The sequence below is a fragment of the Cynara cardunculus genome, assembly GCF_001531365.2.
Source record: "Cynara cardunculus var. scolymus isolate 2C chromosome LG 10, CcrdV1, whole genome shotgun sequence".
NCBI classification, from domain to species: Eukaryota; Viridiplantae; Streptophyta; class Magnoliopsida; order Asterales; family Asteraceae; genus Cynara; species Cynara cardunculus.
The window spans coordinates 19383989-19408412 of record NC_037537.1 but is presented as its reverse complement, the minus strand read 5'-3'; the positions used below and the strand labels follow the sequence as shown (position 1 = coordinate 19408412).

At 34.3% G+C, this 24424-nt stretch overlaps 2 protein-coding genes across 2 annotated transcripts; one reads left to right on the top strand and one right to left on the bottom strand.

Moving 5' to 3' along the window:
* The first annotated feature begins 4361 nt into the window (after window positions 1-4361).
* On the top strand, window positions 4362-8851 carry LOC112519720 (protein PHOX1-like). The gene is made up of 3 exons (XM_025127959.1): window positions 4362-7346; window positions 7473-7697; window positions 8506-8851. Exons 1-2 carry the CDS (start codon window positions 5351-5353, stop codon window positions 7622-7624), a joined length of 2148 nt encoding a protein of 715 aa, XP_024983727.1. The 5' UTR covers window positions 4362-5350; the 3' UTR covers window positions 7625-7697; window positions 8506-8851.
* Window positions 8852-9475: 624 nt separating this feature from the next.
* Window positions 9476-23904, bottom strand: LOC112519235 (protein S-acyltransferase 24-like). The gene is made up of 13 exons (XM_025127252.1): window positions 23464-23904; window positions 19857-19997; window positions 17322-17434; window positions 16921-17000; window positions 16610-16773; window positions 13433-13565; window positions 13234-13333; window positions 12920-12977; window positions 12423-12500; window positions 12205-12303; window positions 11372-11450; window positions 10896-11044; window positions 9476-10117 (listed from the first exon to the last, which is right to left on the bottom strand). The coding sequence occupies exons 1-13, from the start codon at window positions 23728-23730 to the stop codon at window positions 9707-9709; spliced, it is 1872 nt and encodes a 623-aa protein (XP_024983020.1). The 5' UTR covers window positions 23731-23904; the 3' UTR covers window positions 9476-9706.
* Between the last annotated feature and the right edge of the window lie 520 nt (window positions 23905-24424).

Genomic DNA, 24424 nt, shown 5'->3' with positions numbered 1-24424 from the left:
TAAATATCTCAATTAATTGGGTTGYAAAGGTTGTACAAATGCACAAGGTTGTAAAAGAAATATACCCTATATATATATATATATATATATATATATATATACACACACTACGTTAATAAATATTTAAACCAAAAGTCTTAATTGCAAGTCTTAAAGCATAAAGTACTATCAATTTATGCAAGAGATTCAAAAATCTCTTAAGTACAAACTATTATGCATAATGTACAAATACTTAAAACATACCATTTGTTTGGTCGAAGTTTTAGATTTAAGTAAGCCATAGTTACATAAAAATATATGTTTGGTCTTTCCAAAGTTGTTTGACACTTTGTTTGTTTCCTATTTTGAACCCTAATTCAAATTCAAAGTTCTTCTTTCTTTTGAAGTAAACTGAAATTTGAAGCAATAATATCATAAAGGGTTTCAGATCTTGCATGTACCTCATCCTAACCTTTCAACTTTATATGGGTTTATAAACTCAACATGTGTGCAATTATTTTTCCAATCGATTTTGCTAACATCATATTAACCTTCAACTTTAAATATTAGTTGACTTGTAAAATAACCACATAACTGATTCAAGGCTAAACTAATATTTCAAAATTATAATTCATTCGCGCTGCATCACGTGGGTACACCACTAGTCTTTAAAAAAAATGGTTGTTTTTTTTTTATCTTACCCTAAAAAACTACTACTTTGATGAATAAAAAAAAATTCTCTTTATTCGTATTTGGGCTTTGAGAATGAAAGTTTAGACCCAATAAGTACTTGGGCTTCATCTATTTGGGCTTTTTTGAAATTTGAATTACTTTTTAGAGTAAATTACGATTTGGCTTGTGTGGGTATTATGGTCATTTTTTCCTTGATCTTTTCGAAAGAAAGAGAAGTCGTGGTATTGATTTTAATCCATTCCTAACTTTGTGCATTCCGACCCATTAAGTACGAAATTGGTGAAGGCCGAACAATTGAATACTTTTCAGTAGTTTAGAATTTTCCATAATGATTCAGTGACAATAAACTCAGTCTATTTCTTAAATTGTTTGTAAGATGTTTCTTCCTCTTCACCCAGTAATTAATGAACTCGATCTGCATCCACTTCTTCTACGCTTCTGTTTCTACATGTGCATAGGAGGCTTCAGATTTGTGGCGACAGTTTGGTTGAATTCTCGGTGATAATAAAAAGAACAATAAAACAATCCGTTACGTCATATTTTAAGGATTAAATGGTCGTATTATTTTTACGTGAAGGGGACGATGACTTAAAGTGAACGAGTCAACGGAAAAGACAGGTAAAAGATCATTTTTATGGTAACATAAAAGCGTATAAATAAAATATTTGAAGTGGCTTGTAGGTTGGGTTAAGGATAATTTGACTTTGACTAACGGAAAATAGATTCGCCGTTAGCTTGTCTTAACGGCTTTTGGCAGTTGGTGGCAGGCAAGTTAGGTAGCAAGAAAGGACCACATGACGTGTGTGGCTTAAAGGAGATAACGTGCTATCCCCCAACAACACCTTATGTTTTTACACCCCATCCCCACATTCTTTTTTTTTTCTTTAATTTTAAAATATATTTTGTTCAAAAATTAAATAGTAATTGAATAAGAAATAAACGAAACGAATTTGTTTATATGTATGTATATGAGTCTAATTAAATGAGAATTAATTAGTTTATGATAACTGTGAGATTTAATATAAATAAATCATTTAAGCTAATTAATATTATTTACCAAAATAAATCAAAGGGTACATTGGTAATTTAATTTTTGTTGATGACTTAAAAAATCCTATTTTTGTGGACTCTTGTGTAGCCGTTGCACCATCAACACCATTCTCTTTTTCCTCACATTCACCGTTACAGTTAGAAGTGCTCAAAAACCCGATCAACTCAACTCAACGCGAAATAACTTAACCCGAAGCAACCTGATTTTTAATCGAGTTATAAAATCTTCAAAGCATAGTTATTTGATTGATATTGAGTTACTTTTATTTGAACTCAACCCACCCCGATGAACCTGATATCTTTTTATTTCTTGATTTTATATAATTGTTTAGTTTCTATTAATATGTACACTAGACGATTACAACATTATGTACCCTCTTCATATACATATATTTTCAATTTATTCTCCATCTTTATATAACTAGTCCCTTTGTATACATGTTTAGTAACTGTGAACATATATATATATATATATATATAGATAATATTAATTGAATATGATACATTTAAGATTTAAGAAGTATGGATAAGTTATACTAAATGGTTGATGATGAAAAAAAAATTATGAGTATACTAGAGAAAACAACATATCCAAGGTTGAGAGAATATTTTGATGTACCAAAGTATCAACCCGATTAAACCGACCAACTCATACGGTTTGGGTTGGGTTGCACTTTGGTTTGCGTTGGGTTGGGTTGAGATTTTCAAAATCGTAAGCATTGGATTGGTTGTTTAAATGTCTTCAACCCGATCAACCGAACCCATGAGCACCCCTAATTACAACATTACACCATTTTCTCTATTTGTCGATGCACCATCACCACCGCTGCACCATCCACACCGTCTATGATGCCTAGTCCTCCACGCACTCCAACATTATGGCCAAGAAGAAGCCAAGATTGTCGTCATTGCACCCGATGGTGTCCTAAAATCAGCCATCGATGTCGGTCTTATTTCTTAAGTGTTCAACAAATCCAAACTTTGATCAACATCGTACCAAGAGCAGAAAACAAAACTCGAGATTGATCGATCTCCATTAAACCCATATCTGCAAAATCGAAGGTTCTGCATCAAAGAAAGCTTACCAATATCAAAGATCTTCATCGTATCTAGAACAGAAAACCAAAATTATTAATTTAATAATTTATCATTTGATTTGTGGTTGAGATTGGATCTCACAGTTGTTACAAACAATCGAGTTCTCCTTTAAATAGCCCCTGTATGTGTGTGTAGCCATAGGTTCATTTGAGAAGTGGTAAGTATTTGAGAAATAGAGAAGTGATCATAGCCCTTCATATGTTCAATATTTGCGGCTTTGACTGTGAAACACCATATAATTCCTCACATGGTATGTGAAAGATAGATGAATAGTTTCGTAATTTTTACAAATATGCGGCAAAAACAAGTACATATGTGAATTCTTGTGATTCACATATGAAATCTATGTTCATATGTGAACCCGTGTAGTTCACATATATGAAACCATATGATTCACATATAAACTAATTAACTTATTCATATATGAACTCGTGTGATTCATATATGAACTATAAGTTCACATATGTACTTGTTAAAAGTTACGGAACTACTATCTATTTCTCGTTTGACCAGTCAAAACCGTAAATCTTGACCAATCAAAATCACGATATTTGACTAGTCAAAACCGCAATTTTTGATCAATTTTGACTGTATGAAAGACTGAAATCACTTTTTTAATTCTTAAATAATTACCACTTATCAAATGAACCTCTCTCTAAATATATAACACATCTGGTAACCCAATTTTATCCCATCACTCGTCATATCAACATGGTAACCGGTTAATGCTTCAACCCATTACCCGAATACTTAAATGTTTAAAAATTTACATCTTAGATATCAAAATGAAAGTTTTTAAAATACGTTACTCAAAATAGGATCAAGTTAAAAATACATTATTTTTTCATGTAATTTACTCATTAAAAAATAATATACAAATAAAATTATTTTAAATTTGTAATAAAAGAATGGAGATTTCTTTGAATGCTATTGAAAAAAATGCATACTTATAAGTACAAAAAAGGTAACAACGAGTTTAAAAGTCTGATTTGTATTTAATAAAATATTAATTATCATTTAATATATAATTATAATACCAATAATTTTCTTGAGATCCAAATAATATTTATATAACCGAATATTTCAAAACAATTAAAAATTGAATATTTAAGGAGTATTTGGGATTGTTTATTTAAAACAACTTATGCTTTTCTATAAAAATATTTATCAACTTATTATAAGTCAAAATAGTTTAACTTCTTAAAAAACTCTTTATTACCAGTTTGATACCGATATAAATTGTTTATCCAAACACTTAAAAATGCTTATTACCAATGTTATATCAAAATAAATGAATAAGTTATTTTTAAAAGCATTCCGAAACACCCCAGTTGGTTGATTAAAGAAAGGACCCAACAATCTTGGAGTTCACGGGAAACTACAGGACCCTTCACGCTGCACTTCTTTGTAAGATTTTCAAGAATTCTTTATTCGCATTTTCAAGAAATGCCTTTTTTGCAAGGTTGGCTGTTACGTCACTAATCTGCAAACCTTTTACATATATTAAATCGAATTTAAGAATAAAACAGTAAAACAGAGCTCATAGTCATATACGAAACGAATATTTAAGAAGCTAAAGAACGCAAGGTTTTCTCTCTTCTGCAAATTTGCGGTTCTTCGAAGGTCACATTTTGTCCTACCCCAGATAAGTTTTCTTGGCTCCATTCCATTTCCTTTGATTTTTCTCCGACTTCCCGTAAAAAAAAGTTTGAAAACGATTGATTTTCAAGAGAGAATTTGGACTTGTAGTTGCGTAAGAATCATCATCTCTCTTTTTTCTTTATCTTTTTCTTTACAATCTCATTTTCGCTGCACCGAAATCGCAATTTTGGAGAGGAAAAGTGAGTTGGGTTTTTAGTTTCAGTTTCTGTATATCTATTGCTTTAATTTGGGTACCAAGTTCGACTTTTAGCTATTGAATCATAATTTTCACACACTGAAGGTGTTCTATGTGAAATTTGCCTTGTGGGTTTGGAGATGTATAATCTAAGGTAGAGGGGTCTTTTTCGTTTGTTGATGTTAGATTTGGATTGAGGTTTATAGCATTACTAGTAATCTTGAAATAAGTTTGTAATTCCTTTAGTTTTTCACACAGTGAAGGTGTTTGTGCGTGAAATTTTCTTAGATGGTTGTTTTTTATTTGTTATTGAATTGATTGATGTTAGATTTGAATTGGGGTTTGTAACATTACTTACCTTGAAGGTGCCATCTAGAAAAAGGTCAAAAGGGTTTTCAAGAAATAAGTTTTTGAAGTTTCTCACACAGTGAAGGTGTTTATGTGTGAAATTTCTTTGTGGGTTTGGAGATACACAATCTAAGGTAGATGGGGTTTCCTGGGTTTTTATGAATCAATTGATTATCTTGGATTCAAATAGGGGTTTATAGCATCACTTATCTTGATTCTTGAAAAACACTAGGATTTTCAAGAAATCAGTTTGTAGTTCTTGACGTTTTCATCTTTTTGGTTCTTTATACCTTGAGCTAATTGCTTTAAGAATGTTAGCAATCTAGTTTTCTTATTGGTTCAACAATGGGGAAAAAATCAGGCAAGAATAAGACACATGGAGGATCAAAACCGGCAGATAGTAGTAGCCAAAAAGCATACGATAACGACACTATCATTTTCATTTCCATGGCACAAGAACATAAAGATGAGGGCAATAAGTTGTTTCAGAAGAAAGATTATGAAGGATCTATCTTAAAATACCAAAAAGCTCTGTTATTGCTTCCCGGAAACCATATAGATGTTTCATATCTTCATAGTAGCATTGCAGCGTGCTATATGCAAATGGGTATAAGCGATTTCCCAAAGGCTATTCAAGAATGCAATTTGGCCCTTGAAGTCACACCCAAGTATAGTAAAGCACTTCTGAAACGAGCTCGCTGTTATGAGGCTTTAAACATGCTTGATTTGGCTTTAAGAGATGTTAGTTTGGTGTTGGATATGGAGCCGAAGAATCTAATGGCAATGGAGATTGCCGATAGAGTGAAAGCACTTATGGAGAAGAAGTTAACTGAAGAGGGACCAAAAAGTTTCATGGTGACGGAAAATGGTGGTAGGTTGAGCGAAGAAGAGAGTAAAGCTATTCGGTTTCCAAATTATGTGGAGGATACACATAAAAAGTCGATGAAGGAGAAGACACGAAAGAAGAAAAGTAAAAAACTCGAGCAGATTGATGAAAAGAAAGATGAGGGTGACAATAAGGGAAAATTTGAGAAGATTAGTGACGGAAATTGTCCAAAAAAGTTTGAGGAAAAAGCTGAGCACAAGAAGGAAGAGTGCAAAAAGATTCATGATGTCGAGCCCGTTGATGAGGATAAGTTGGTTGTCGAAGAGAAAATAAGCAGTTTTAGCAAAGAAGATGAACAGAAAAGGAGTATCAAATTAGTATATGGGGATGATATAAGATGGGCGAAGATCCCTTTTAATTGCGATGTTTTAGAACTAAGAGAGGTCATATTCGATAGATTTCCAGTTTCACGAGCTGTTCTAATGAAATACCAGGACCAAGAAGGGGATATGGTCACCGTCACCACAAATGAAGAGTTAAGGTGGGCCGAATCAACTTCTGGTCAAAACGGTTCAGTCAAACTGTATATCGTAGAAGTCAACCCTGAGGAAGATCCGTTTTTTGCCCACATTAGAAGACAAGAACAGAAACGAAAGCTTCTAAATTCTTCAACTTGCATTGATGATTGGATTCTAGAGTTTGCCCAACTTTTCAAGAATCATGTCGGGTTTGACTCGGATGCATATCTGGATCTTCACGAGGCTGGTATGAAGATATACACCGAGGCTATGGAGGATACAGTAACAAGCGAAGAAGCTCAAGAGCTTTTCAGCAATGCATCCGATAAATTTCAAGAAATGGCGGCTTTAGCTTTGTTTAATTGCGGAAAGGTTCATATGTCAAGAGCCAGGAAAAGGGTGTTTTTTACCGAAGATTCTTCACAAGAATCTATACTTTCACACATCAAAGATTTATACAAGTGGGCACAAATTGAGTACTCAAAAGCCGGTGAAAGATATGAAGAAGCACTAAAGGTTAAGCCCGATTTCTATGAAGGTTTTCTAGCTTTAGGACATCAACAATTCGAGCAGGCAAAACTTTCTTGGTATTATGCGATTGGCACGAACGTTGATCTTGAAAAGTGGGACTCTACGGACGTTATTCAACTTTACAACAAAGCCGAAGATAACATGGAAAGGGGTATCCAAATGTGGGAGGAAACCGAGAAGGAATGCACTGATGAGAATTCTACGCCAAATAAGGTCAAGATTTTACAGAAAACGGGTACTAGAAAAGATGAAGCGGAAGAGCAGGCTGCATATATGAGGTCTCTGATAAACGTTTTGTGGGGTACGATGCTTTATGAAAGATCATCAATGGAGTATAAACTCGGGCTTCCTTTTTGGCACGAATGTTTGGAGATTGCTGTTGAAAAGTTCGAACTTGCTGGGGTTTCTCATACGGATATGGCAGTCATGATCAAGAATCACTGTTCCAATAATGCTGCACCCGAAGGTATTTTGGTTCCATATTTTTTTGAAACTTTTCGTGCTCTATGTATCAGAGTCGATTAATTGACATGTGGTAATTTTTCAAGAAATCTTGGAAGAAAGTTTTGATCTTGGATTCTTGTTCTTTTAGGTTTGGGGTTTGATATTGATGAGATAGTACAAGCATGGCATGAAATGTATGAAGTCAAAAGACGGCAAAGTGGAATTCCGTCTTTCAGATTAGAACCGTTGCTTCGAAGACGAGTTTCTAAACTCTTTTACGCCTTGGAACATGCAAGATGAATGCCATTTCAAGATCGGGCATTTTTTCAAGAAAACGAAAAAGGGTACTTCTTGTTACATATCCAACTGTTCGGTAAGTAACAAATTGCTATCTGATTTCTACTAGTATTGACGGTATTGATTTTGATCCACGAGTTTTCTCGTTTGTAGGGGTAATCTAGACATTTAACTAACAGTCAAACAGCCAGATGGGTATATGTTGATAACTTGTCTTAGTTTCATAATCTGTGCTTGTTAGAATCTTTTAGCATCTTACTCCTGCAGTTTTTTGCTTCATGTACTGCTGGTTTCTTCATTTGCTTGTGACAATGACGATTATACCCTCAAAATGGCCCTTTTCCTGATATAGAAACTGGCATATCCAGAAAAACGACAACAATTCTTGATGTATGAAAATGTTTTTGGAAATCTACTCATGTTTCCATGTTACTGTTTTTGGCATTATGCACTTGTGGTTTCCGATTTGCTTGTGAAAATGACAATCATACCCTCAAACTATTCTTTGCCTGTAGAAACCGGTATGTCCAGAAAATGAACAACGATTCTTGATGTGTGAAAATGTTTTTGGCATCTTACTCATGAACCCATGTTACTGTTTTTGGCTTTGTGCACGTGTGGTTTCTGATTTGCTTGTAAAACGACGATTATACCCTTAAACGATCCTTTGCCTGATATAGAAACTGGTATATCCAGAAAGAGAACAACCATTCCTGCCTTCCTGGTGTGTGAAAATGTGTTGGCATCTTACTCATGTACCCATGCTACTGTTTTTCGCATTGCGCACTTGTGCTTTCCAATTTGCTTGTAAAATGACAATCATACCCTTCACGATCTTCATCTTCCCATCCCGAGTTAGAAACTGATAAAGATCTATTCTGCAGGTAGTCTGCAGCTTCGAACTGAGAGCTAGGCATGTAGAAATTCGTAAAGTGCCACGTCAAATACAGTTTACAGGTGAGTTGTAATTATCACGACAAAGAAAAGAAAAGATAGTCGATAATACGGGGTGTAGTAAAATCGAAAATACTTCACATATCCGAGTTGTATGTGTTTTAGGGGCATATATAACTTCATTTTTAGTGTATTTGTTTATAGAGTTTTTGTGTTCTTGGCTTGCAAGTTATATTCATTTGGCGTGTACTCTTAGTCATGTAACAAACGTTGATTTATTAGAAGGTGATTTTGGTTTGAATTTGGGTTGCTTATAAGATTCAGCCTCATATATCTAATAGAACATTTGGTGTTTGTGATTGCTTATAAAAACAACTTATTGACTTATTTCATCTGACACCGGTAATAAGCATTTTTAAGTATTCGGATAAACAACTTATATCGGTGTCAAACCGGTAATAAGGAGTTTTTGAAGAAGTTAAACAATTTTAACTTATAATAAGTTGATAAGTACTTTTGTAAAAAAATATAAGTTGTTTCAAATAAGCAATCCCAAACACCCCCTTAATGAAAGGTTTCAAAAACAACTTATTAAGCATTATATACCACTTAATAATGCATAATCTTTTAAATTTCAAATTTACCGCAGAAATAATAAAACCAACTAATAACAAACTGATAGAAGCACATACATATGGATTGAAAAGGTGGATAAGATAAACCACAAGGGTAGTGCCTGATTGGTTTGAGCTTGCTTCCAAAGGTTAAAAGTGCCAGGAGGTTCCAGGTTCAAATCCAAGAATGAACAGAAATCCTCTTGTGCCACGGAGGTTCAAATGCGGTGATTGCGGGCAAAGCAGGTGGTTGTCCTGGGATTAGTCGGCTCGCATAACGGGTTGGATATTCAAGTTAATAAAAAAAAGTTGGATAAGATAAAGTTCAACTGGGTGTCACATATCCAATGTTTCATAAACAAAAAATTTGACTCTTGATGCTGCTTTTAAAAATAGGTGTATACAATATTTGGAGATACAATAACAGTGTATGTAAAGCATGAAGTGTAAATCACTCTGATTCTGGAAAATTGATTGATATGTGTACCCCTATAAACACCAAGTGGTACAACATATCATGTTTAGATACCAATTATGAAGAAGGGCCATATACGTGTGTGTGTGTGTCTGTATATAATCATGAAGCAGCCCTGGGTCGCGAACCACGGCCTAAACCTAGTCCTAGACCTAATGGAACCGACTCCGTTTTTGGTTTGCTTTGGTTTCCATGGCTGCAACTAGAAGAATGGACATGAGTGTTGGGTTTCGGGTTCTTGCTCAAATCAACGTGCCCATTTCCGTTTCCATTTCCATTTTGAATGTTTAGAGTTAGACTTCTGGACATTTCCATCAAGTCGATACCGTCAGATAGAGTGGCTGCTGCTTCTTCTGTGACCTCGATGTCATCATTGTAACCATTTATCAAGAAATCTGTACAGTTTTTCTTGCACCCATGATCATATGGGTTTCTGAATCGACCTCCGGGTCCTCTTAGGTAGTTGTATCGCATCATGTTTGCCATTTCGTTTGTTGTGATATTACGACTAACCTGCACAAAAAAATGATCTCGTGTTCAACCAATCTGCCCCCATAAAACCTTGAAAAACACTAGAAGGTTACTTGCAACCAAAAAGTTCAAAAACTGTATTAGTTGTTCTATAATAAGTGTCCCCTTTCAAAAGTAGGTGATTACTTTCCAATGCTACCCTTTATTACAAGATAAAGAAATTCATTACTCCCTCTATTGAGGTAAAACTGTCATTTAGTTGATTAAAAAGTGTAATAATTACATATTTTTAAAACTGTATGCCTTTTTTACTGTGGACATATATTTTGGGACAGAGGGAGTAACCATTCCACTTGTAAATTAGCAGCATTTTTTACAAGTAAAATGGGTTTTATAAAAGCTGAAGTCACAAACAATTGTTACAAAATGTTAGTTTTCTAAGTAGTTTTTTTTTTTGGGGGGGGGGGGGGGGATTTTTACGGTTTCTAAAAGCCTAAGTCAAGTAAAACAATTGCCAACGTTCTCCACTTCAGCTTTTTTTAGGTTTTATCTCTAGAATGATTTTACTCTAATTACCTCTATACTTTTAAATGTAATTCTCAACTTTTTTCTACAAATACAATGAGTTCAAAGTTGTTCATGTAACATTTAAAGATCATATGACGTAATTTTTGACAGGGAACTTTAGGTGGGCATAATGGCAGTAATTCAAGAAACTCAGCACAAAAAAGAAAAACACAGTTACATATAATATACCCAAGATTTGGTTGTCCAGCTTAGGGAAGTTAAAATAACAAGAGTGAAAGAAGAAAAGACATACCTGAGAAATTTGCATGCAAGTTAAAGCCGCCACACCAATAAAGAGGGAAAAATCTGAAACTAAAAATAATAGAACACCTATGTGTTGATTACCAACATGCTGCAACCAAGCCCCCAAAGAAGCTGGAGCCAATGGATCAGTCACAATTCCTGCAAGAAGAATGAAGTTCTTTTAGCTTGCAAAGCCACCCAATTGTGAATGATAAATTTCCAGAAAAAAAATATCCAAGTTTGACTTTTGAAGGTTAAATGAGTTATTTTTAACTTCAAAATTGATGGGATTATAATCCTTTTTGAACATTTTGAAATCTGACAATATAAAAGAGTACAGAATAAGAACATTGGGAGATTAAAAAAATTCCAATATGTAAACATCAAAGGTTGAATTTGATAAGTACTAGGTTTGAAAAATTAGAAGTGGGCTCTTTCTTTTGGGACAAAGTATTATTTGAACAAGAACCAATAAGAGAACCGTACTTGTAAGAGCAACTGCGCCGGTTATCCCCATAGCAAGAACTTCCAGAATAAGAAAGCACAAAAAATCCCATTTGTTCCTCTGTATATAAGATCCCCACAAGATATTAATCACAATTAGGTCAAAAGCAAGAGCAGAATGATTAGCATCAAATGGAAATATAAAATAAAGTGAAAAAGTCAGTTAAACATATTACTAAAGTGTATCATGGAGATTGGTTCAGGCTCATAAACGTCATCAATTAAGCTTGTAGCAAAGAAACATAATAATGTTGCCCTAAGACCAGCAACATAATCTTAGGTTATCTTAATCAACTCGGAAGGTGCCCCTTGTAATGGTATCTTCGGTTAATATTTGATGTCCAAAAGCATTACAAACAAAGTATCTTTTTATCTACCTAGTTTGTGCAGCAACCCTACATGATGTATCATATGTTGCAAGTTTCAGAGCGATGACATGGAGTAATAACACCATTTTAGACAACAGTATTGAGTTATTGGGCATAAATAGAAGATGCAATTTCTTTGAATACCATGTCTAAAAGTACACCTTAATTTTGGAGTAATGAATGATGTCTAGACTCACATGATAATGGTGCACTTCGCTTACTGAGAAAGTACTCCAATTGACATGGGTGTGTTCATGAATTTAAGTAATGTCATTGCACTCACTGGATTAGTGCAACCACAACATAAATATAATATAGTCAACTTTTTTCATAAAAGAAGTTGTAGCAATGAAGTTAATTAACACCGTTCACTTGGTAGTATGTTATCTTATATGGTTTTCTCTACAATCATAATATACCGCAAAAACAACTTTTACGAAGACAAACCTTCCCGATGCAATTAGATACCCAAGGGCAGTGATGATCAAATTGTTCAACACAACGCTCACACGTTGGACAATGCTTTGCGCGAAGAGGCCGGACAATCTAAAAAATAAAATAGGACATTGTGGAGATTACTATAAAAAGCAACGGAAGTAACACTTAATCAGTGTAGCACAATTAGAAGAGTAAAGAAAAAGTTCATTTGACATGTATGACATTACCTTACAAGTTGCACAAAGTTGAGTCCAATTACCAGCTAGCAAAGCAGGGTCACGTATCTCAATCTTCAGTAAAGGCTCCTGCTCAATAATTGCAACTTATATAACCATATAGAAAACCTCTTGTGTTTATACCTAAGAAAAGCAATCTTATAGAAAGAAAATGCAAGAGTGATAGACAAAGAGGTACAAAAGCACCAGCAACAATGCTCAGGCAATGATAATATTGATGAAGGATCATGTGAGAATAAGAGTTAACATGAGAAGCATAAGAAGAGATCTGGACCCTTGACCACTTTTAATCTCACCCCCACCCCATGAATGGAGCTTCTCACGGGAATTGATCCGGTGCATCTTGTTAGTGCTAATATTCAATTAGGATTGATCCAAGGGTGGAGATCCCTTCTTACCCTTCTCACCATAACTTCCATTCTCATCGGAACCCAACCCTGATAATATTAATATAATTTTTAGCTGGATGAAGGTAATACACAACTTACATCATCTCTTGTATCTTTTGAATCAGTCCTGTTGGCTTTAATATAACCTGGATCTTTGCTACAAAAACAACAAAGGCCACCAACAGGTCATGCTACAATTATTGTAGTTATATCATATAATTCAAGAAAAGATTTAAGAACTATAATATTTTATATTTTGAGAAATGCACTTCAACAAAAAATATCATATATATGCCCTCATGACTTTTTTGCATCAGTGCAAGGGATAAACCACTATATAACACACCACTTGCTAAAAAACAGATATAAAACAATTGTAATGAGGGTTCCGTAACACGAAAGTCAAAGCATACCAGCTACAACGATAGAAAAGTATCAATCCTGAACTGGCAAATGTTATACCAATCCATGCAAAAAATGCAGAAGCAGCTGTTAACTTCGGCAAATTTGGAGCTGCAGCAAAAAAGAAATACTACTATAAGCATTGACAGATCTTGTTTGTTAATCACACGACACATTATACATTATTTTATCGAAAGGCTCGAAAGATACCCGTAATGACTGAATTGATATAGGTCAAAAGTAGCACAAATATTATAAACAAAAGTGCTGGTGCTAATCCTAATTTTGAAAGTCGTCCAAACATCCCTTCATAACGTTTTTCCAGCAACCTCCTAGCATTACCCTGCAAAATCAGATAAAGTCATCAAACAGAAATATCAAGGGAAAGAGGTCCAAGTACTCTCCAATGACATTTGGCAGCAAATGCAACAAACAAGAAAGTAAGAAATCCCTCCAAATAAACAACCTAAACAATGACAGGATTTTTAATGAGAGAAAATACTATAACAGTAATCGATGGTTGTCATAAGAAAACTTATGTGAATATATATGCACCAAGAAATATCATTACTTAACTAGCTTAAAACAGTGGAAAACTTAATAAACATCTAGGACTACAGAAACCATGATAGGCTTTGAATCAAAAGATACAGTTGCAAAGCACATGGAGTAAAGTGTTCATTGGAATTAATTTGAAAAATAAGAAGACAATATAATGTTTTTTGGAGATCTTATAAAATATATATTTCAAGTAGCAACAAATACTAGTGAAAAATTGTTTTCTATATATCTTATGTACTCCAATTACAAAATCTTGGATCATAGATTAGGAGCGGAGACAATTTATATTCAGAGTGGTCCTCTAGAAACCTTAAACCAAGAAACAGGTCTACATTTCAGTAAGTCAACCCAGAAAGGAAGATGGTGCACATTAACAATTAAAAAATGCTTGTGTTATCTCTCCTAAACCAAAACAAGAAAGTTGATGATGTCACTGTTGTTGTATCAGAAGAGCTCAAGTAAAGAAAAAATGAGTGTCAAGAGATCAAATAAATAGAGCGCAAAAAAAAATGATCAAATGGAGTGGAATCCCTAAAATGATTGGAAATCTTGATTGATTAACAATCACCAAATAGAAAGGAGAATGTTTGCAGAAAACAATTGTGAGCTAGATGAAAAATGGAAGAAACTGATGTCGTTCTCATACCTTGTTAACCACAGCTAAAATCAAAAAGATAAATGAAAAATGGAAGAAACTAAGAAAATGTTTTCTAAAACTCTCTTATTCAGGTAGTCACATTAAAAGAAAAATGGAGACCGGTTGTTGTAAATCAGTAGTCATATATCATCCTTAATATCCATAATCACTTAACTGCAACGTTACGAACAAGAGACCGGACCATTTAACAGTGATCATCCATGGATAAATAATTCACGGGAAGGAATAAGGAATAGAGAACAAAGAATGAAGATGTTTCCATTGCAAAAGCATACCAACACCTCATCGGAGTATCATGATTATCCCCGGTTTCCTCAACTGATTCCTATACCACTTCTCATTCCACTAACAAATTGGTTTAAAACATAGAAAGAAATTGAAAATGTAACTCTCCTACAAGAAAACAGATTTGAGAACACCACAAGAAAATTGATGAAAGCAGACCCAATTTACATGTTAACCTTATATCTTAATAACATAAGCAATAAAATTAAAAAGTTGCACACAATTCCGCAGCAAACAAACAAGCAATAAATTATATTGCAATAATTTCAAGGTAAATATAGGGATTGTGGCATTGTAATTGGTGACCAGCTGCTTTTTTGCATGATTTCTCTATATCGCCAAGCAAATATAACGTGTTAAGAAAACAAACACAAGGTCCATTCAAAATTTGGGCAAATATATCATATATGAAACAAAAACAAGTTAGTGACAATGAATGCATATAATCAAAACACTGAAATAAAAAATTAGTGACATGATTTGCCTAGCATATAATCAAACTATGAAATAACACAAAATTAGAGCCTGATGAGGAGAAACCTGCAAAGAGCTCTGTGAGCAGAGATAGTAGTCTAACAAAACTAAAAGCATAATGATTAGTTTATTTATTAGGTTTTGAATTTTGAGTTGATTGTTGCTTCAGTTGTACTTGCATGGGTAGAAACAGAGAAGAAAGATGCACTTATCAAGTGAATAATTCAGAAGGTGAAAGCAAACAGAAGCAAATCAAACAACAAGCAAGAACCTTCGTAGTTAGGTTCAGCCCTTCAGCAGCAACAGTGTGATGTGAGGATCGTCACAAGGGAGACTTGAAGAAACAAGGGTTTTATGGAGTATAAAATATATTGGGTTTTTTTCTTTAATCTGAGGGAGGGCCTGAGCTCACCTTGGCCCCTATGTGCCTCCATCCTTTCCATAGATGGTACGGTGATCCTAATAAAGACTATTCTAAATGCTCAAAAAATCAAAATGGTACTAGTAAATGTAAGGCATGCAATGTCTTTAAAGTAAAAAAGAGACAAGGAATAAGCTAAACCTTCTTTTTCATGAGCTGCAACAAGCAACAATGAATGATACAATCATAATGGTAGAACAAAAGTCATCCGCAGATTTGGCCATACAACTGAATCCAAGGATTCGGAATTTTCAACTTCATGTAACCGATATTCCTTTGTGGCAAAAGTGCATACCAAGTTCATAGAAACATCTTAGTTGAAGTAGACATATTCTGCAAGTTATAAACTCTGCGTTTGGGCAAATATGCTAGAAAAATAGCACATGGTCTGATTCATTCTCCATGGGAGATAAGAGATAATAAGCTCTCGTTACACAATAAAAATTTCATATGAGAATTAAGTCGGGCATTGCCACATCTATGAAGCAACACTGGCTAATAGATATAAACACTCACAGCATAACCCAGGCTCAAAAACAATCTATTTAACATGAAATTTTACAAATAACTCTACATAAAGGATAATACTATGATCGAAATTCCATTTGGAAAAGAGCCCATGCCACGCCAAGGAACTTTCTCAAGAAGTGCAGGAAACCCTAGATAATGTTGTATGACATCTTTCAGGGAAGATTATCATCTTGGGAAAACATCTAGGATAAAACTCTAGCGGCAAATTCAATTTGGAAGGGAGCATGAACAAGACTGTCAACTTTAACCAATAGTTTACAAGCAAATCATGCATCATTATTTTGTATACTTTTCTGTTCAACCAAGTGCAGGCTCCATTCTGTGCATCACGAAGCATGCTAGTGACTAAACTCAAAAGTTGAAGAATGCAATAAAACTTGTCCATGGAACATGAAGTCTGATAGCAAAAACTGCCTCCAAGACATACATATATTTACAAGTATTAAGGAATACCTACAAGGAAAAATGCAACTTGTCGATGATTCTTATCAGAAGCAAGTTGTGCTGGTGTAAGGCCAGTATTGTCAGTCACCATCAAATCCTCTTTCTTTCCAGCTTGCACCAATACTGTGCATGCTTCTAAGTTCCCCCTGATAGCAGCCCAATGTAGAGGTGTACAACCTAAAATTGCACGATGTAAGGAATGATGTATGACATATTTCATAAAGAAAAATTATGGGTAATAAGTGTTTAATAAATTAGAACTTAATCTTCTTAAAAAGCAGCAATAAGATAATTGCAACAAATACATATACAAGAATACAGTACCCTCTTTGTCCTGACGCCCTCTATATGCATCCAAAAAGAGAAGAAGACGTATACTGTCTGCAAAACCTTTATATGCAGCCCTACAAGTCACCATGAAGATCCCTCAGCATTTGCTTACAGCCAAAACACAAACTCTTGAAAAAGGGGGTAATATACACTACAGCACACAACAAAGAATCTCATGGGCAGCAATTACAAAAATGAGGGATGGTCTTGTCCCATAAAGAATATCATCTTTAAAAGAATTCACAATGCCATGGCATCCACGGCCATCTTAACTCTTCTACAATGAGACTGCTCCCCTCAGATGATACCACAGCTGATGGTAGACTCATTAAGCATAAAGACACTTTAGACTTTATCAAGGTTGGGTTTGTAATATAAGAAAGAGATTCAAGTACCAATGCAAAGGACTTCTTCCTTCTTTATCAGGAACATCTGGATCTGCATTCCATTTTGTGACAATGTGATAAAGAAAAGCCGTCTGACCATACTGTGCAGCAACATGAGTAGTCTGCAATAAATTCAAATTAGATATTGAATGGTAAACCAAATGCAAGTATGCATTTTAAGTATGGAAGGAGCGAATGAAAATTAGCACATAATTTTCACCCATGATCTAACAAAAGCCAATCACGACAGATAAGATATTGGTCACCATCACTTTATGTCATTGTCATAACATCTAATGAGAAAAAAAATACTATACACTGGAGCTGCTGCCAGGCTTCTCACTAGCCTGAAAGCATAGGTGTATATGCATCGGATAAAAAAGAATTGTTGAAAAGATCCTGCCACTGTACACAAACATGACAAAGGGCCTTGCTGTCATAATCAATGAGGCAGCAGTCCTATCATCTTAACAGAAAAGGCAGTAGAACCATCAAAATCGTTGTGAAGTTTCACTGTTGGGAAAAGTAACATTCCTGTTCATCAAAACTTAAAAAATACGGTTGACTCTTCCGACTGTTTTTTCTCTCTTATACATTTTGAGACTCATTTGCATTTTAAAAAGCTTCTTTGAACAGTCATCTGTGTATGCATCCATTTGTCTGACCATGTGAGCGAGAATGTCTTGCTTTTTCTCTAAGGAAATCCAAAGAGAGATTATGGTAATGGTTACGGTGTACACGGGTTGGGTTGGGCGGTTTGGGACATTTTTACAACCTACCCAATTATGACGGTTTGAAAATCTCAACCCAACCCATTCAAAAGTATAACCCAACCCTTGCTGGTTGTGGCGGTTGGGCGGGTTGTGGAGGGTTGGTAGTATACATAAAATTGAAGAATGAAATACGATAAATACTACTAAAAACACATAAGATGAAGTTATTAGTCATTACAATCATCCGAATATATAGTTAAATCCTTAAGTCTTAGAATCGAGTACTTTAAATCATTAATCAAGTACGTCAAAAGTTTGAATAATAGATGCCCCAAACCGCCCAAATCATCAATCAAGTAAGACCAACCTTTATAGGGAAGATGTCTGACAATCATTTGTTAAACGTATTCTTTGTCCAGCCTTTGTTAACTCTCTCTTCAATTTAATCCTCTTCTTCCAAAACAACCGATATATATATAGCAGCAGTCACTCTACTAGGGATACCAAATTTAGGTTGCAACTCTTTAACAAGTTCTTTAAATCCTTCACCCTCTACAACACTAAAGGGTTGTTTATCCTTCACCACAAACTAGCCACGGTTTTTCGACAATTCTCTTTATTAAATGACACCTCAATATCATTGCTAATATGAAAGCTAAGCAATTTTTTTGTTTTTTATCACACAAACTATCCGAGTACTTCTTAGTTCTTACATTGATTTTTTAAGTGATTCCATAAAGAACTTGTACCAATTCGCTTACTGTGATAAGCAGTCTTTTCCGCAATAATTACATATAGCTTTTTGGGATGTAATGTTCTAAATTGTATAATATATATTCTTTGAGCTGGAGAAGTTATAAACAATAAGTAAAATGTACTATATATATATATACACACACTTTCGGCTGTAAATTTGTCTAAATGTTCTATTCTTATATTATATATATATATATATATATATATAATGCATTCTACTTATTGTTTATAACTTTTCCAGCTCAAAAAATATATATTATACGATTTAGAACATTACACTTTGGGCTGTAAATTTGTCTAAATAGACTAGTATTTATTTTTATTCTTATATACAATTTTATATATATTAGCGGGGGTTGGCGGGTTGAGCTAGGCCTAACCCAATTTCAACCCTCTTAATTGGTGGTTTGGCGGGTTGGGATTATGTGCATACCAGTTATTACAGTTGCCCCAGACCCTACAGTTGAGTGGGATATAATGGGCATGTGTGGTTTGGTACCAACTATTACAGCTGGTGGGGACTGGGCACAAGGCCAATGGCTCTGCTGTCTCAAATGTAGCAGATATAAGAAAAAAGATGGTGCCTAGTAAAATTGATTTGGCAAAAGAAGGTGTTGTACTAATAACATTATCTAAATAGATGTTGTATTCTGCAGCACAAAACAAAGTGATTAAATAAGAACATAACAAGAGCAGCATATTCAGAAGCAAGTTCTGGAATCATTTGTTAACAATGCCCAACATCCAAGTAAGCAGATAGAATCCAAGACACTGAAATAAATACATCTTAGTATACAGAAGGAATTTTACTTTGCAATAAATAGCTTAATGTTCTAAGGCTATTAGTAGATCAAGCATAGATGGAAAAGATTGTCATGCAGAAAATCTCCAGATAGAATGCTAAGTCCCACAAACAAACAACCTCTTAATAACATGCCATGAATATGATATCAGTCCATAGCAGCCAACAATCACTACAGCATCTTTTAAGCAACAAAAAAAGGTCTTTTAAGAATGTCAGTTGTTCCTCAATTTAGTAAAATTGGATGAAAGCATTTATATACCAAATACCAACCTGATATCCATATATATCACCTGCATTAACCCGAGCACCTTCTTCAAGCAAAAGATCTGCAACCTGAGTAGCTCCCCTAACAGCACTCCAGTGCAATGCTGTTTGCCCAGTAAGATCCACTGCATTCACATCGGCACCACGCTGCAAATTTCCATTAAAATGAAGTAACTACCATATAACACTTACCCATCATATGAACAAACATCAATTCATAACAACCAAGGTCCAAAAACAATGTCCAGAGCTAATTTGAATAAAGTGTCCTCCCCCAACCCAAGCAAAACATTGACATAGAAGTGAAGCCCTTAACATCACAATAACCCTTTAATACAAGTTGATAATAGTCGGGCTCCTTGCGTGTCAAATGTTCACACTTCATGACAAGTTTATCAGCAATAGTACCATTTTTGACAACTTCATTATAATTCATGTCATAGCTATCTCTAAACAAAATGTCCAATTATCCCCAAACCCAAATAAATAGCCAGTCCACTCCATCCACAGATACAAAAGCTTTCTGGTTAGGATGGTTCAGCACACACACACACAGAGGAATGTAGAGAAGAGAGGAGAGTTTCAATGAGACAATTTAGTGCAACTTTTATTGCCTCCGGGTACCTACATCTGTTATACCTGCTAAGGAGTTTGACATGAAGGCAATCCAGTGCAAGGTCTTTTTGCCTCCTTTATGCCTATATCTTTCATACCTGGTAAACAATTACTAAAGAAAGCTATTGGTTTTGCAAATAATATGATTTTTCTGTTTCTTAAAATCTCTATGAAGAGAATATTGCACAAAACTCAACCTAAAAAAATTCTTTCGTGCATAGGCATGTAAACTGGCAGTGCCATTAAGGTGCTAGGGGGTGCCCATGCACACCCTCAATTTCCAAAAAATACATGTCATCATAGTCTATATCGGCAATTGCACCATAACTTTTGTATTATATGGTTCAAAATTTATGTTTATTTTATGGTTTTAATTTTGATAAATGAATTAACTAAACAAAGTTTTTATGACAGTTATATGTACTTTCAAACGTTCTTTTGCTTATATATTTGTCTATTCACACTTGTAGCACATCTTGTTTATGTTTGTATAAATACATGCATATTGTTCTAGCTCACTCCTACATTGTAACTCTTTTTTAATAGGTATTGTGTATGTATAAGTATTTAAAAGACATTTTTTAGAATGTATTCCCAACCTTGAAACTAGAGATGCACATTAACTGGTTCTAAAAGAGTCGGTTCTATAAGGATCAAATTGGGCCTTACCCTATAACAGGTCCTTGGGCAGGAACTCTTTAACCGGTTCTTTTTTGTAATCAGTCCTGGTCCTTTTCAGTCCAAATTTGGCTAATTAGACTTTTGAGCATCTCAAGTCGAACCCATAAATTCTCTTATATTGTTTTAGGGCTCCCCCTAAACTAATTTCCTGCCTCCCCCCTAACCCCCCCCCCCCTAACATACATACACACAAAGACCTCTATCTATACTATATTATAAAGCATTTGACAAAAAATGATGCATATTACTTAAAATTCAAGATTACAAGTAAATTGTGCGTAAGCGCAACTTACTAAAGTTTCATATTTGAAATTGTGTAACTAACTACAGATAAACATAATCAAATAGAGGATAAACATCTCATTTTAAATATAAAAAATCTAAAATATAATTAGGATAATCATTGAGTTCTAATAAAATACTTAATTATTATATTTATATAAAATTAGATTATTAACGAAAAATAAAAGAATGAATTAAAGAAATATATAAAAAACGAGAAATTTTAAATAGTTAGTTTGTTACTAATATTATTATTTTTTTAAATTTTTTTATAATATCTTCATATTTATATTTTATTCAAAAATAAAAAATTATCCTTTTTTTAAAACCACGTAAAGTCGTATTACATTGACTAAGACAAAAATAAATAAAAAGAAACATTAAAATCAAGATGTATCTCGCTGCATTGTGCGAGTACCCTTCTAGTAAAACATAATAAATCTAAGGTTTTTAATAGTTCATGTCATTGAGAACTCAATTTTACCCTGATTCTTCACAAAAAGAGAATAATAAATACCCTGAGATTCAAAATCAAACCATAAGAAAAGATCATCTGATCAGTTTTTAAGCTAGCAACTCTCACACATTTAGAAACATACAAAATTACAATATTAGTTTGTTCTCAGTCTTATGATCTTATAAAAAATTAATAATTTAGATTAATTACGAAAACCTCATAAATAGTAGCTCACTCCATTCCACCAAAAATAGGTGCTTTAAGTCAGGTTGCCAACTCACTCCATTCCACCAAAAATAATAGCTCTTTTATGTGCAGTCATGCAATACGGTGCAAGAATGGCTCAACCGACAAACGAGTCATGGTGCAAGCACATAACTGACTAAGTGCTATTTTCCAAACAAATAATAATAACAATAATAACGAGACATGGTTAATCACTTTCTGTCGTTATATAAAATCAAGTTACTACTTTAAAGCACAATATATCAGTCGTATGATAGCCACTTTTAAACTCAGTTTTCTTATATTAATTAGAGGAGTTGTTGCTTTCTTATTCCTAAAAATACCTTGGAATAAAATTATATAAAATATTTACTTGATTCGGTTAGTTCTGAATTTCTAATATGTGAAAACCAATAAAAGTTGAAATACTAATTTAAATGTCTTTTGCTAGCTCGATGCTCAATGTAGAAGAAAGGATAGCAGAGGGGGGAAGATGATAAATCGGTCACAGTTCCCAGGGGAAAGGTAAGATACAGCAATCGAGGGAAGAAAAGAGAACTAGAGGGAAGAAAAAGCAAAACATAACATATTAATAGGAATGAGAAGCAAACTTATGTTAATCACAATCAGAAATTATAGCTGGTTGGTGAATCTTTCAATTTGAACTTAAAGGGTTCTTTTATTAATATATATTAGTTCAATGAAAATTGCACAGAATTTTCAAGGAAAAATAGGAAGCCCAAAGAGGCTCCAAACATAACAGATACAAACCTCTTCATCAATATGTTATATGTGCACATTCTGCATATGAAGCATGGCAACCCCATGGATCGACCTACCAATTGCATATATAATGCTATCATTTTTCCCTTAATGCGCCATGGCAAGGCACCACAGCATGTGCCATGGCCTTGATTACCTTGTTCCTAGTACTCTGCAGATACAAAATCGATACATATTCTGTTGCATGTAGAACGTAGCACTCATGCTACCAAATTTAATTTAGTTGCCAATTCTTTACATCCACATCAGTCCGAAGTTGAAAAAAGCTTCATTCGGCATCTTAATCCAAGTATGCATATCCGGTTGGAAAGGGAGTAATCCATTCTATTGCTCACTCAACCACTCTTAACAACAATTGGAAATTAATATCATAAATAACTCGTATGTGACTGATAATAATGAAACTGCTTTGAATTGGGTCACTCTGTCCAGTAAAGATGGCATACCATAAAAACAAATATCTATCTAGAAAGCTGATCATGAGTGTATATACTCCACAACTTGCATATATCTTCATGCTATCTAGATGCACATGCATAAATATAAAAAACAGAGAAAAAGAAGGAAAACCTCGATGATGTATTGAGCAGCGGCGGCACGATTGTTAAGGGCGGCCCACTGCAAAGCACGATAACCGAGATCATCCGGCGTGTTAACAGAGCAACCTTCTGTCTCGACCAAATTCTTAAGCTTCTCCAAATCACCATACGCAGCAGCAGTATAAACGTCATTCTTCAAACTCTCCTCCTGCAGTTCCCCTCCTCCTCCGATCGGTCCATTAGCATTTCCAGCAGCAACATGATCCGTATTTTCTTCGACCTCGATCTCCGACGACATATCGAATTTCAGAAAGAAACAAAAATTGAATTCGTCAAACGATATATATGCGTAAAAGATCAATGAAAATGGTGGAAGAAGAACAAATTAGAGTATTCATGCGAATTAGGGTTTTTCCGTCGGTGTTGACTCGGCAATGATCCGACGGCTTTCTGGATGTCCGAGAAACGGAAGATTACAACAGAAACAACCGAATCAAACCCCATCTCTTTTCCCATTCCAAAAATTTATATTTCCTTTTTTGCCCCCCAATCAAAATGTTCATTTTAGATTTGGGTTTATCGGTTTAGTAAATTTGTTTGAATATTAGTTTACTTCTCTTCATGTTATATATCGTGAGAAATTAAGTAATAACGGTTAAAAAAAAGATTCACCTGTAATTTTCCTCATATGATGAACATGACAATGATTGAAAATCTTATTTAGTAAGAGCAATAATATGGGTAGAGAGTCTTACACAGTAAGTGATGGTGTCGACTCTTACTCGGGTGAGCGTTTACCAGGTAAATTGTTGCATACGATACCGTTTTAATATACTATAATCTTACCTGGTAAAATAGATATAATATTGATTATTACCGATAAACGCTTACCGGTAAGCATTTGGGGGAACGGCTCCTAAATTTGTTTTCAATGATTTCCTAGTTTTAGGGGTTATTTGGTGGATTTCCGTTAGGTCTTTATCTATACTATA